Below are 14,991 nucleotides of genomic sequence, written 5' to 3'. Positions count from 1 at the left end.
CAGAGGAGATAGGGTGGTGGTCAGTAAATACAAATTTTAGGGACACTGTCCCTTGGTTTTGGTATTTTACAACAATGGTACCATTTATGATTTTATTTTATTTTAGCCATGCCCTTTGGGTTCCCGAGATTTTCGAGAAAAACAGTGTGCAGACTTTGACAATATGCCTTTCCGGGGAAAGCATTATAACTGGAAACCCTATACTGGAGGTAATGTATAACCCGGCCGGCAGAGCACTCCTGCTTGAGAGCTTTGCATATCTAAGAGTGTGTAAATATACACATGCAGACCTTCATGGACATGTAGGTTAGAATTAGTGTTTGCTGGTCAAAGCAAGAAAACGCTTATGTTATTTTATAAGTCTCATATTTTGCTTCCCTGTGATAGTTTATATGCAATAGTTTACAGTTTATTAAAAATATATTTTAAAAACATTCTCTTTAGCAAGCTAAAAAAAATTCCTAGGAAGTATGTAGTCACATAAAAATATGAGCTCTGCTTGAGTCTTTCCTGGGATAAGTTATAATCATTGAATATTTGTAATTATCCCCTGAAAAGCATGCCTACATAAATCAACTTTATGAATTCTAAAGAGAAAAAGAAATCTGTTTATTTCCTTCCCTTAGTCAAAGGCTAGTGATCTTTCTGAAGTTGTATTGTTTGGTTTGCTTTTTAGAAGCTACTGTATGTGCACACATGAACACAGGATGCCCCAGGACTCTTGAGTGGATATCGAGGGAGGAGTCTAGGGACTGAACTCAGGTCCAAAAGACTTGGTGGCCAACTTCTGTACCCATTGATCTAACTTACTGGCCACAGCTTAAGTTTTGTTCGAGGTTAGGTTTTTGTTGTTTGTTTGATTGTTCTTTGTTCTTGAGACAGATTTTTTTTTTTTTTTTTTTTTGCTATGTAGTGCAGGCTGGCCTCAAACTTATTCTCCAATTGAACTAAGCTTCCTGGGTGCTGGATTTGCAATTGTGTGCCACTGTGCCTGACAAGATTAAATGTTTTTCCTTATCTGAAAGCATTTTTGCTGCTTAACTTGGACATGTATCAAAGACTAATATTTGTCATTAGCAGATGAGGTTTTTAATTTTCAAAACATAAACTACATTTTGTTGTGTAGAAATTCTTAAGGTACTATTAAAAGCATTGTTTTATAAAATCTTGCTTTAAAATTACACAAGACCAGAGTACTTTTTAAAAGTGTTTTGAGCGTAACACTGTGCACTGACCGCCGATATTTTACTATTATCATTTTGTTATGCATATATACGCTCACCTCTCTAGCCACTTATTAATCGTGCCGGTTTTGATGCATTTTAAATTAATCTGTAGCTGTTTTCTTCTGAATGCTTTGGCATTTGTACCATTGACCATCATTCAGTTGTTTGCTTACTTTTTCTTTTGCCATAAGAATATGGGCAATGAGATGGTGCACATATCTTAACTATGTTCTCTCTGAATTTTGCCAGCTGCACATACCCATGAAGCCTGAGCAAGATACAGAATGTCGCCATTACCTCCAAAATTACCCTAGTCCTTACTGGTTCAGAGATTTAACTTTTTCATAGACTAACATTCTTAAGCTACAGGCATTGACTGCTCTTAGTTTTGCAAGCTGGAAACCAAAGATCAGGGTGCCTGCAGGGGTGAATTCTAAGGAGGGCCCTTTTCTGAGTTGCGGACTACCATCTTCTCATTGTACCTACTATGACTCAAGAGGGAGAAGGTCCTGACACTAATCCAATTAATAAGGGCCTAATTATCATGGCCCAGTTGCTTTTTCAAGGCTCCATCTTCAAATACTACCATATCGGGCTTTTCAACTTTGAACAATAAACATTTGGAAAGGACATAAATGTTTAGTCCCAAAACAGTCTTCATAGTTCTTCACATTCGGTCATCTCTTCAAGAGGTAACCATTGCTCATTTTTCTTGCCTAGTTTAGTTATGCCTGCCCAAGAACTTCATATATTCTTGCCCATTACAATTTCTGTAAGACTTTCTTTTAGCCATTGCTTTTATATTTTCCATGTTGCGATATGCAGTAGTTTAATCTTTTTTATTGGTGAATAGTATTCTTCTGTAGTAATTACTTTGTTTTGACTTCTGATGCATATGGAGACCTGGGCTGGTTTTAGTTTTCATTTGTTATACGTGACCAGGCTGGTATGAATGTTTTGTTCAGGTCTTTTATGAGCATGTTTCCATTTCTCTTGAGTGAATGAGCAGGGGTGAAATTCTATGCCATAGCACAAATGAGAGTTGAGTTTTAAAAGAAATTGCCTGATGTTTAAAAAAAATGATTGTACCATATTAAATTCTCACCAAGAGCATCTGAGAGTTATGTACTCCAACACCATAACCAGCATTTTTAGATGATTTGTTGAGCTTTCTTTAATGTACTTAGCCAGTTTTATATTGTTGTTGTTTATATATCTTTCCCTCAAAATTGTTTACCTTTTAAATCTATTATTAATTATTTTGATTTTTAATTGATATTTACTTATACTTATGTGGTGCAGTACGGTCATTTCAGGAATTTGTTTATCTTATCAGGGTGGCTGACAGCACACACTATTATATGTAGGGGGCCTTCAAATTCTTCTCTAATTATTTTGAGGAATATGACAAATTGTCATAGACTATAGTTGTCTTACATAGAATAGGAAAATTGATTCCTCCTACTCAGTCAAATTTTGGCATCTGTTATCCAGCTTTCCTCCATTTCTCTTGCCCATTTACTTCTGTCTTATAGTGACTATTGTTCATTCAGGGTGATCAACTTTCTTCTCTTTCATAGGTGAATGAGAACATGTGGCATCTTCCTTTGCCCACCTGTCTTATTTTACCCCATATAATGTTTTCTAGTTCCATCAGTATGATTACAAAGAATGTTCTTAATTCTTTCCATGGCTGAATAATATTCCATCAAGTTTACTCCAGTCATCCATTGGCAGGCATCTTCACTGACTCCTTTTGTTGGCTGTAGGGAGTAGTGCTGCGATCAGCATGTGTGCAGATGTATCTTTGATGCAAGCATCTCAGCTCCTTTGAACACACACAATATTAACATTATTGCCTTTTTGCCATGTTCCTACTTCTTGTTCAAGGCACTTCCATTCTATTTTTCATAACTGCTATATTGCGGTAAATAAGGATCAGGATAAACAAATAAGCCGAATAGATGTTTATTCAGGGAGAAATAACTTACAACCTAGACAGATGAACACCAGGAAATTCAACCCGATCCTCTCCTGTCCGAGTCACGCCAGAAAGAGAGCCTTCCTGGCCCCCTCCGACCTCCTTCCTCAGGTCACCTCCGCCCATCGCTCCACCCCCCAATGGGCGTGGTCAGTGCTACAGAAGGACTACCTCACTACAATTCCCCTTTTAGTCTAAAGAAAAGATTTAGGCTTAATACAAAACTATATACAAAACAGTGAATAACAAGTGTGCTCTAAGAAAAGGAAAATCGAGAACAAAATGACCTACATATCTAGTCCTAGGGTGAGGGCATAATGGAGTTTACAATAGAGTTGTCCTAAGCTGGAAAACGTAAGTCTAGTACCTAATATATCTAACTAGGAAGAGAGAATAATAGTTGTGATAGTTTAATCTTCAACCTCATCAAGACCTGAGAAGGAAAATAACAATACTAGAGTAGACAGGAAATGCGGATGGACAACTTCCAAAACGGTGCAGCAAGGACAGAAACAGCAAGCCACCTGAACAGTCACCCTAGGTCTCACAGCGACGTTGGTACACCCAGATTTGGCTAAGGCCAAGAGAACTTGACAGACCACAACAACAGCAGGGAAATAGAATGGCTGTCTTACCCTGACTTGGCAAGGTCAAGCAGTCTTCTATATTTGTCTCCTGCAAGCACATAGGACTGCATGTCCAAATCAGTGGTCAAGGTGGGGGCAATTCTATGCCCAACAGGCCATTAGCTGAGGCGAGATTGAACTCCAGCAGGAGCAACAACAGTGTCCAACATATTTTCGGGAAAATGCACGGTGCTGTCAGGAGCAACAGTGTCTCATGTCAAAGGAGTACTAATATTAAAACATTTAAATGCCATGTTCTGCATGTCTATGAAGGATTGAAGATTAAGCATCTATATCTGACTAATCTCATAGGTACAGGAAATGTGAGTGAAGATAATCTGTAATACTCGGGAACTTAGCTAAAAAGACTGATTAAAACTTTCCTGAGTAAAGCAGGAACAAATACTTAAACAATATAACTATTTACATATACCTACATGTAAATCCCTAAAATAGAGGTAGAGTATAAGTGTCAAGACAAGAGGTAGAACTATAAAGGGCAGCAAGATAAATATCCCAAATTGTATCAATATACAAAATGTCTTGAACACAAGAAAAGTATACATACATAGAATATGGTAAAAAATAATGTGCATAAATATTATAAGTGGAAACATTTAACACAATATAACAAAATATAAACTTAATTTTACATAGCTTACCACATAGGAATGCATAACAATGTAAGCTGTAAAATACTATCTCATTCAAACTCAAATTCTCAAGGAAATAGGCTAATCTACTTATATCCCATCTAAACCATACCTTTACCCACCATTCCCTATTCCTGTCTAAAAGATAAACCCGAGTGTAAGCATCACCCAATCCCAAATAACTAAAACCAACCCAAAGACGATGACTATTATCCCAAATTTCCAAGGGTAGGGAAAGGGGGCGTAGTCATATTAAGATTACTTCCTGCTGAAATGGGACGATGATTGCTCCAATGGATCCTGTAGGAAGAAAATTTTTAGCAACCAAATTTCTCAACAGAACTGGCTGTGACATATGTAGTTAGTCACTGTGTGGCAGAAAATTCTTGACTGTAGTTCTATTTGAAACTGGCCAGGGTGTAATAAAAAGGTGCACCATTACAGCTAGCTAGTCATGAGTTGTCTCGAGCAAAACAGTCTCAAACCGGTTTTAGGGTGATGTTTGTAGTTACGATGCATCAGGTTGAGTCAAGTGGAAATGATGATGTGGGGCCCCATCTTCTTTCCGGAAAGTTCAAAGACTGCTGTTAGGAATCGTTATTATTCCTTGTGGAAAAGTTACACATCAATATTAAAGTAAAATTTTCAAGTTTTAAGGTATGCATTAGGGAAAGACAACAATAAGCATTAAAAGTATGTGAGAAAATTAGGATTTCAGAGAGAAAATTGCATAAGATATGAGTCCCCAGATTTTGTTTCTTCTGCCTTACACCAATTGGCTTCTTGATTTAAGGCAGAAACCATGAATTTAATCTTAACAACATGCTTGAATTTAGAGAAGGAAAGCCAAATCCAACTCCAAAGCCAGCATTGGTTTACAAAATTTGGGACTTCAGGAATACTAGATAATAGAGAGAAATAGATTTCTATATAGAAGTAGTTTACTACAATTAAATATTTTTTTTTTTTTTTTTTTTTTTTTTACCATATATCAGATTCTGCTTCCTTAAGTGATTGTTTCTGAAGAGCTGTCTTCTCTTCTGTAGGCACCTACATGTTCAGTGTCTTTTGGCTGTTTGATGATAGGTTTTCTCTGTTTTCCTGTAAAAACAAGAACAGAACACTTCCCCTACCTTTGAGAGGCCTCCGCACACCTCATAGGACCTAGTTTGTTGGATGACTTGTCATTTCTCTTCATTAAGGTGCTTCTCTTGTTCAACTCGGATCTTGATTAACTTAGATGGTATCCATAGTTTTTCTTCTCCTGTAGATACAAATGCAAAACCCCTACCCCAACGTAACACATATCCTGCTTTCCATTCTGAGGTCAGTACATCCTTGAAATACACTGGCTGATTTAGTTCAGAAGTTTTTTCTATTGTCCAGTGTCTTTCTGCAGCTGTTTTTCCTTTTTCATCAGCATTAAGAAAGTTTAATGTTAATAAAGCATTATGTAATCTGTGTTTGGGTGTTTTGGTTCCTCCTGCCTGTTTATGGAGCATTTCTTTTAAAGTACGATTGGATCTCTCAACCACTGCTTGTCCTGTAGGATTGTGTGGTATACCAGTTATGTGCTTTATCTTGTAATACTCAAAAAACTGTTTCAATTTGCTGGAGACATATGCTGGAGCATTGTCAGTTTTTATTTGTGCAGGTATGCCCATAATGGCCATTACCTCTAAAAGGTGCGTTATAACAGAATCAGCCTTTTCAGAGCTCAGAGCAGTAGCCCACTGAAACCCTGAAAATGTATCTATAGTGTGATGTACATATTTTAATTTTCCAAATTCTGCAAAATGAAACACATCCATTTGCCATATTTCATTCCTATTTATACCTTTAGGGTTACTGCCTGGTGGTAAAGGAGTTTGGTTATAGAATGAGCAAGTAGGACATTTCCTTACTATTTCCTTGGCTTGTTCCCAAGTGATAGAAAAATCCTTTTTTAAACCTTTGCTGTTCACGTGGTGTTTCTTATGAAACTCTGAGGCTTCTAGCACACTTCCTATCAATAAACGATCAATTTCATCATTGCCTTGTGCTAGAGGACCTGGCAGACCCGTATGGGATCTGATGTGTGTTATATATATAGGATGAGTCCTCTTTCTGATAGTATCTTGTAACTGTATAAACAATGAAGTTAATTCTGTATTGTCAGGAATAAATTCTGCAGTCTCAATGTGTAAAACGACTCTCTCTGCATATTGAGAGTCAGTAACTATATTGAGGGGTTCTTTAAAATCCATAAGTACCATGAGAATGGCATACAATTCTGCCTTTTGTACAGAATTGTAAGGGCTTTGAACCACTTTACTAATATTTCCTGATTTATATCCTGCCTTACCTGATTTATTTGCATCAGTGTAGAATGTATGAACTCCAGAAATAGGTGTTTTTCTTACAATGCGTGGAAGAATCCAAATCGTTTTCTTTATGAATTTGATTCTCTCAGTTTTGGGATAGTTGTTGCTAATTGTTCCCAAAAAGTTACTGCAAGCTCTCTGCCAATATTCGTTATCTTTCCATAAGGAAGAAATTTCCTCATTAGTTAAAGGTACTATAATTTCTGCTGGGTCCCTTCCTATTAGCTGACGAAGTCTTAATTTACCTTTTATAATCAAGTCAGAGATCTTTTCTATATATGTTTTCAGTTTTTTATTCTGTTTATGTGGTAGGAATATCCATTCTAATATGATATCTTCTCTCTGCATCAAAATCCCTGAAGGATATTCTCTAGATGGTAATATAACCAGAATACAGTCTAGGTTTGGATCCACACGGTCCACATGTGCTTCTAGTATCCTCTTTTCTACCCATTCTAATTCCTTCTCAGCTTCAGCTGATAGTATTCGTGGACTATTCAAGTCCTTATCTCCTTTTAGGGCCATTTTCAAGTTTTTCCCACTTCTGACACCAGATATTGCGGTAAATAAGGATCAGGATAAACAAATAAGCCGAATAGATGTTTATTCAGGGAGAAATAACTTACAACCTAGACAGATGAACACCAGGAAATTCAACCCGATCCTCTCCTGTCCGAGTCACGCCAGAAAGAGAGCCTTCCTGGCCCCCTCCGACCTCCTTCCTCAGGTCACCTCCGCCCATCGCTCCACCCCCCAATGGGCGTGGTCAGTGCTACAGAAGGACTACCTCACTACACTGCTATACTCATTACAGTCCTAACCATCACGCTGAAGAGCTCTTTTCTCCAGAGTATAGTATTCTTCCTACCTTTTGCCCTTTATAAATTGTCTGCTCCAACTGAGATATTATCTTTGTGAAGGTGGGAGATATCTAACCTTTTGCCCATTTTTGAATCAGGTTATTTGGCCATTTGTTTTGTTTGAAACAGAGTCTTGGCTTGTAACTCAGGCTGACCACAAACCTTACCTCACCCTTAAAAGTACTGGGAATACTGTTGCTTGCTATCATGCCTACTTTGTTGATATATATATATATATATATATATATATATATATATATATCTTATTTTTTGCAACAAGGTCTTGCTTTGTAGCTCACAGGCCTATACCATATAATTTAAATCTATTTCTCTCTCTCTCTCTCTCTCTCTCTCTCTCTCCCTCTCTCTCTCTCTCTCTCTCTCTGTGTGTGTGTGTACAGGAAAGAGAATAAGAGAGAATGCAGAGAAAGACTATAGTAATTATAATTGCATTTTCTTATCAAATGTGTTATTGCTATATAAAGTGCTACTTTTCTGTTTTGATTTTATGTATTGCAATATTAGATAAGTTACCAGTTTAATAGTTTTTGTTGGTCTATCCTTGCTAATGTTCCCTTTTTTGATAAGAATGTATATTTTCTGGCTGTTGGTGAAATGTTCTGTAAGTGTCTATTAGGTCCATTTACTGTGTAGTGGAATTAGATGCTATACCCTGGATGCATATATATTTACTTATTATTTTAACTCCCTCTTAGTCAATGGTCTATTTATTAGAACTATACAGTGGCCACAATGTAGTTCTTAAAGACTGTGTTTGCTGATGAAAATTTAGCTACTTCTAGCAGTTGGATCTCGGTGAGCTTGAGGCCAGCCTGGTCTACTGAGCTAGGTCTAAGGCAGGCTCCAAAGCAATATGTCTTGAAAAACCATAAACCAACCAAACAAAAAACCCCCCAAAAACTACTTAACTACATTACATCTTGTTTTTATAAATTTTATTTAAATAAAAAACAATCTTATTTTACATACCAATCCCAGTTGCCTCTTCCTCCTGTCCTCCCATGCCCCCCATCAAACCCCACCCCATCCCCCCCATTCTCTCCCCATGGGGGGTCATCAAAATCTGTCATATCATATGGAGCAGGGCCTAGGCCCTCACCTGTGTATCTAGGCTGAGAGAGACTCCCTGCATAGGGAATGGGCTCCCAAAGTCCATTTGTGCATTAGGAATAAATACTTGTTCCACTACCAGAGGACCCATAGACTGTCCAGGCCTCCTAACTGACACCCATGTTCAGAGGGGTTGGTTCTGCCCTATGCTGGTTCCCCAGCTGTCAGACTGGTCTCTGTGGGCTCACACTTGCTCAGGTCAGCTGTTTTTGTGGGTTTCTCCAGCCTGGTCTTGACCCCTTTGCTCATCAGTCCTCTCTCTCTACAACTGGATTCCAGGAGTCTAATCAAGGAGTCATCTCCAGTCCCCTCTTTTAAAAAGTTATTTGTTTTCAGTACTGTGTAAATGTATGTGCAAGTGCTGTTATGTGCATGCATTGGCTTTTATGTGGAGGTCAGAGGACAACTTTTTGGGAGTCCGTTCTCTTCTAGTCTGAGTTGCAGGGGTCAAATGCAGGTCTCAAGGAAAGAAGTACCTTTACTCATTGAGCCATCTTACTGGCCCTTTAGTTCTTTCCTTCGTGAATAATGGTATCTCCTTTTCCATTAGCTTCCTTGAGGAATAATTTATAAATTATATATAGACCAAGGTGATGTTTTTATGCATGCATACAGTGTGAAATAATTATAAGTGAATATATCATCTATTCACATAGTCCTTCATTTTTATATGTGATAAGACTGCCTAAGACCTTAATCAAAATTTACGTATGGAACAAATTTCAAGTATACATACATTACTATTAACTATAGTCTTTCCAGAATTTCTCTTAAAACTTTTAAGTTTGTACCCTTTGACAAAAATCTCCCCTCTTTTTCTATCTCAGCCAGTCTTTGATAACCACCTTTCTCCCTTGCTTAGATTCTACTTAGATATTATCATACAAGACTGTCTTTCTGTACATGGTGGTTTTCGCTTAGCATAATGTTTTGTAAGTTCTTCAAATTGTCTCAAATGTTAGGAATTATTTCTTTAGGAAGGCTGAATTTCGTGTATTCATCTAGTATATGTGTTCAGGTTTAAAAAAATATATTGTGTCTGTTTGTATACCTCACCATTTCTGTATCTAGTCATCTGTTGAGAGACACTCAGGTTGTCTTTATATTATGGCTTTTGTGAAGTAATATATCAGTGAACATGGGAATGTGGTAATAGCTTTGAGATAGTAATTCTGTTTTCTTTGGAGAAGCCAAGTCGTTAGGACGTAATGTATTGCTGCCTTTAATTTTTGAAGAACCTCAATAATGTTTTCCATTATGGCAGTACCAACTTGCATTCCTGGTAATGATGTATAAAGACTCCCTTTTCTCAAAATTCTTGCCAACACCTCTTATATTGTGACTTTTAACCAATAATTTTCTAGTAGTTGTGAGGTAACATCTCACTGTGGTTTTGGCAAGTGTATATCTAGTGCTTAGTGGAAAGAAAACAAAAAACAAAACAAAACAAAAAGACAAAAAACAAACAAATAAACAAAACCCACACACACCAAAAAACAAAATCACTTTCCCAAGTACCTTTGGGCCATATGTATCTCTTCTTGGAGAATAAAAAGAAAATGTCTATTTTACACAACTGCCCAATTTTCAACTGGGTTATTTCTTGTTTTTACTATTTTCCTTTTTTAAAAAGTAAATTTTGGATATTGACCCTTACTGTATATATGCCTTGCAAATACTTTTTAGCATTCCACAGAATACCTTTTCCATTGGGGGATTACTTTCCCAGTTTTAAAAGATGTTTTAATTTTATGCAGACCCAATTGTTTACTTTGGTATCTATTGCCTATGTTATAGGTGTCATTTTTATAAAATCCATTGGCAAAACCAGTGTCGTGGAATGTTATTCTTGTTCTCTTCTGGTTGTTTTATTAGCTTTGCGTCTCCTGTGTAAGTTTTTAATTCATTTTGGGCAATTTTGTGTGTGGTGTCTGGTAAGGCTACGGTTTCATTTTTTTCCTCCATGTGAATTTCTGGTTTTCTTACCACTACTTATTTAAGAGACTATCCTTATGCACTCTTGACAAATCTGTTGAAGATCGCTTGCTTTGAATGCATGGATTTATTTCACAGACTTCTGTTATGTTTCATTATTACATTGCCTGTTTTAGAAAACACCACACAACTCTGATTTCTTCAGTTCTGAAATACAATGTGAGATCAGGGAGTGTGATTCTCCAAGCTTTATTCTTGCTCAAGATTTCTGTGGCTATTCAGTGTCTTTTGTGATGCTCTAAGAATTCTGGGAATGCTTTATCTATTTTTTGTGTATTATTTGTGACAGGATTTTCGCGCCATCTTTAGTGTTCTCTAATCACAGTGAGAACAATCAGCTTTCTTACTTTGCAGTTAGGATGCTCTTTACCTCCTTTTCTTTCCTGACTAGTATTTCTAGTACTGTGTTCACTTGAAGTGATGAGAATGGGCATCTCTTTAGTCTCATAGGCCTTCAACTTTTCTCAGTTGTTAGCCATGGATTTATCATGATGGCCTTTGATGTGCTAAATTGCCTTCATTCTGATCCTAGTTAACTGACAATTTTCATAATGAAAAGTTGGTTTCATTTTGTTAATTTTTTTCTGTATGTATTTAGATGATCATTTGAGGTTTTTGTCCTTTGCTTTTTAGTAGTGATGTGATAGATTTATTGAGCTATATACCTTGGACCATTCTTTTATCTCTGGCATAAGTCTTACTTAATCATGGTAGCCAGAAAAAGATGCTGGCTACTGTTTTGATCTTAAATTTATTAATCAATTTTTTTTATTCTAACCTATTTTGTACTCAAAGAATGTTTTGCACACAGTTTTGTACTGTGTCTATTTTGCCTACAATAAACTAAACTCCAATATTTCTGCATTGCTTTTCTGTGTAGCTGATTTATTCATTGTTGAAAGAAGAATATCAAAATCGCCTTTTATTGTCACAGTGTATGTTTCTCGTCTCAGATCTGTTGTCATTTGCTTTATGTGTATTGGTGCTCCAATGGTGGGTGTATATGTATTTGCAAATGTAAACTGCAATTGCTTGATTGACTATTGCATTGTTTTATGATCTCCTCCTTTGTCACTTCACTTTTTTTTTTTATTCAGTGTCCTTTGGTTTTTGACATAGTTCCTACTACTGTCTTTTGATTTCTACTTGCATGGACTGTTTCCATGTTTTCACTTACAGTTTATGTGTTTCTAAATCTGAAATGGCTTACACGTAGGCAGTATATAGACTTGAGTCTTTTTAATTTGTCTTAATTCCATTCAGCCTCCCATGCATCTTTTAATTAAAGAAGTTCATCTGCTTTAAATTTAAAATAAATGTTTGTGACAAAATCTTTCACCATTTGTCAATTATTTTGACGGTTTTATAGATTTTTAAGTCTTCTTTGCATTTTTTCTTCTGTGTATTTACGAAGGCTTTTGCTTTGTAGTTTTACATGAATATTACATGAAATATTTTATTATTAGTGATATATTTTAAGTTGCCAATAATCTAAATTTGATCACATAGAAAATTTATACACTTTAACTCTCTTGACTTCTGTTCCTAATGCCACGTTTTACAACATTTATACATTTTACATGTGTGTGTGTGCTTTAAGTGTTCTTGTTGTTGTCACAAAGTACCCAATAAGAGCAATTTAAGGAAAGGATTTATTTTGGCTCGCGGTTTGAGGAAAGCACAGTGGCAGGGTCATGTGGAAGTTGGCACATTCTGTCCTTAGGAAGTAGATGTGTTAGTCACCTTCTGTTGCTGTCAAGAGGCACCATGACCAAAGCACCCTCTTACAAAAGAAAGCATTTAAATAGAGGCTTGCTCACAGTTGCAGACGATTTGTCCCTTATCATCATAGTGGGGAGTGTGCAGACAGGCAGGTGCCGGAGCAGTAACTGAGAGTTGCATCCTGATTCATAGGCAGAAAGAAGCAGAGAGAGAGACTGGGCCTGGCATGGTCTTTTGAACCCTCAAACCCCCCACACACAGTGACATACTTCCTTCAACAAGGCCACATCTTGAAAGAGTTACACTTCCTGGTGTCTAAGCATTCAGATACATGAGCCTACAGGGTCATTCTTATTAAAACCACAAGCCAGATGAAGGTTGACATTCCCCCAGCTTTCTCCTTCTTTCTGACACATCAGCTCATTCCATGGTGCTGTCCATATTCAGTCTGGTCTGCCCTGCTCAGTTAAACATTTCTAGAAAACATCTTCTTGGACCACCCAAGAGACAAACTTTCATGATGATTATAACCCAGCCAAGTAAACAGTGGATGGAGATTAACCAAGACAGTGTCTATTTACAAGTAACAACTACCACGACAGTGTCTATTTACAAGTAACAACTCTAGATGGCTTGAATACTTTTGCCTGCTAGCCATTATGTCAGAATTACAGGTGGTTGCATGCTGTCATGGTGGTACAAATATTATTCTGCACTCAATAGTATACTTAAGCTTTACCTGTGGTTTTTGTACTTTGATGTTACTAATTATGATCCCTTTATTTCATTTTTAAAAACTCCCTTTGGCATTTTTTCTGTGATTTGTTTTGTGATTATGAAGCCCCACAGCTCTTACACATCTTGTAAAGTCTTCATCATGCTTACATTTCTGAAGAAGTGATTTATCAGATAATATACACATGGCTAGCTGTGTTTTCCTTTCCATCTTGCTGTGCAGGCTTAAAGTCAAATCAGAAAATAGTTTGCTTACTCTCATAATATTCATGTTGCATCAGCAAGCATGTCTTTCCAGGTCAGTCATTATTGTAGCTTGCAAGGTGGATATTTAGGAAAGTTTTATTTTTATTTTTCTTTCCTGGTAGCATACATAGCACTTTCTAACATGAAAGCAGGTCAGTAGAAATGAAGCTTCTATGACAGTACTAGCTTGATTTCTCCCTGCCCTATGGTGTTTGTAGCACTAGAATATTGCCATAAAATTCTGTAGGGTAATCTAGAGCAATAGCGATAGCCTGTCATGATCTCTGAAGGGTCTATGGGACCTCATTGACAAACAACTTAAAAGTAAATAACACACCCTAGCACTGGGCTTTTCATGTGATAGCCTTTGGTGTCTGGGGGAGACACTGTTTCCTCATTATAGTATAACTCCTTTAAATGTATTGTATATATGAATATGTATGTGCTTTAGGAAGGTTTTCAGTAGTATGCTGCCACTGGCATTTGAAAAGGTAAGTGATGTCAGTAATCTCTCCCCATGCTCATTCTTCCTCCCTGCCCTTCATCTCCCTCCCCATTCAGCCCTTCCTGTTCTACTACATTCTATCCCGCGATTATAGACAACAAATAATTACATCTTGCATTTCGATCCAATATGCTAATCTTCATATTTTAATTGGAGAATTATTATTATTAGGGGGTAGCAATTCCTGTGATTTTGTTGACTTTTTTCTAAATTTGATTATTGTTTTTTGTTTGTGTTTTGTAGTTCCCTCTGTGTTGGGGGTTGCTGATTTGCTTGGTGTTTCATGATTGACTTCCTTCTAGTTGCCTTTTGTTAATCTATTTCTCTCATGAAATTTGTTCTTTGTTCATGATTACAATAATCTTTCTTCCTCCTCTGAGCACCTTGTTTGAGTATTTTCTGCAGAGCTGAGTTGTGGATAAATTGCTTTTTTTTTTTTTTTTTTTTGCTTATCTTGAGATACCTTCATTTCAACATTAATTTTATAAAATAACTTGGAAGAATTTGTAATTTTGATTAATGATTAATATCAGAGCTTGAAATTTCCCTGGCTTTTAGGGTTTCTGTTGAGATCTTTGATGTTGTTTATTTGTTGGCTTTTTTCCTTACAGTTTTTAGTAGTTTAGTTAATAGTTTTAGCATTTTGACTATAAAGTGTTGTGGCAAGACTCTCCCTTGGTCATACATATTTATTGTTCCAAGTGACTCTTGATTTTGAATGTTCATTTCTTTCCACAAATCTGAGAAACTTTTAGATATAACTTTATTGAATGGGTTTCCTGTGACTTAAACTTTTATCTTGGCTCCTTGACCACGTACATTCTTGGTTTGGTCCCTTCATCTTGTGCCACAGTTTTCAGATGTAGTAGACATAATGGTTTTTCTTTCTTGTTTGCTATTGGGGTATCGCATTGCCTCAGCCTTGCCTTCCATCCCTGATAGCCTTTC

General features: G+C 36.8%; 1 protein-coding gene across 1 annotated transcript in view; it reads left to right on the top strand.

Annotated features, from left to right (window-relative positions):
• Nucleotides 1–14,991, top strand: part of LOC127230067 (A disintegrin and metalloproteinase with thrombospondin motifs 6-like) — a gene marked incomplete at its 5' end in the record, with an annotated part of 78,149 nt that overhangs the window by 45,393 nt on the left and 17,765 nt on the right. Inside the window, one exon of the mRNA XM_051195583.1 lies at nucleotides 107–209. Coding sequence (XP_051051540.1) covers nucleotides 107–209 — 103 coding nt within the window. The remainder of the gene's footprint in view (nucleotides 1–106; nucleotides 210–14,991) is intronic.

Source organism: Phodopus roborovskii, unplaced genomic scaffold, assembly GCF_943737965.1.
Source record: "Phodopus roborovskii unplaced genomic scaffold, PHOROB, whole genome shotgun sequence".
In the NCBI taxonomy this organism is placed as follows: Eukaryota; Metazoa; Chordata; class Mammalia; order Rodentia; family Cricetidae; genus Phodopus; species Phodopus roborovskii.
Note: the sequence above shows the minus strand (reverse complement) of the source record. Positions and strands in the feature narration are given on the sequence as shown.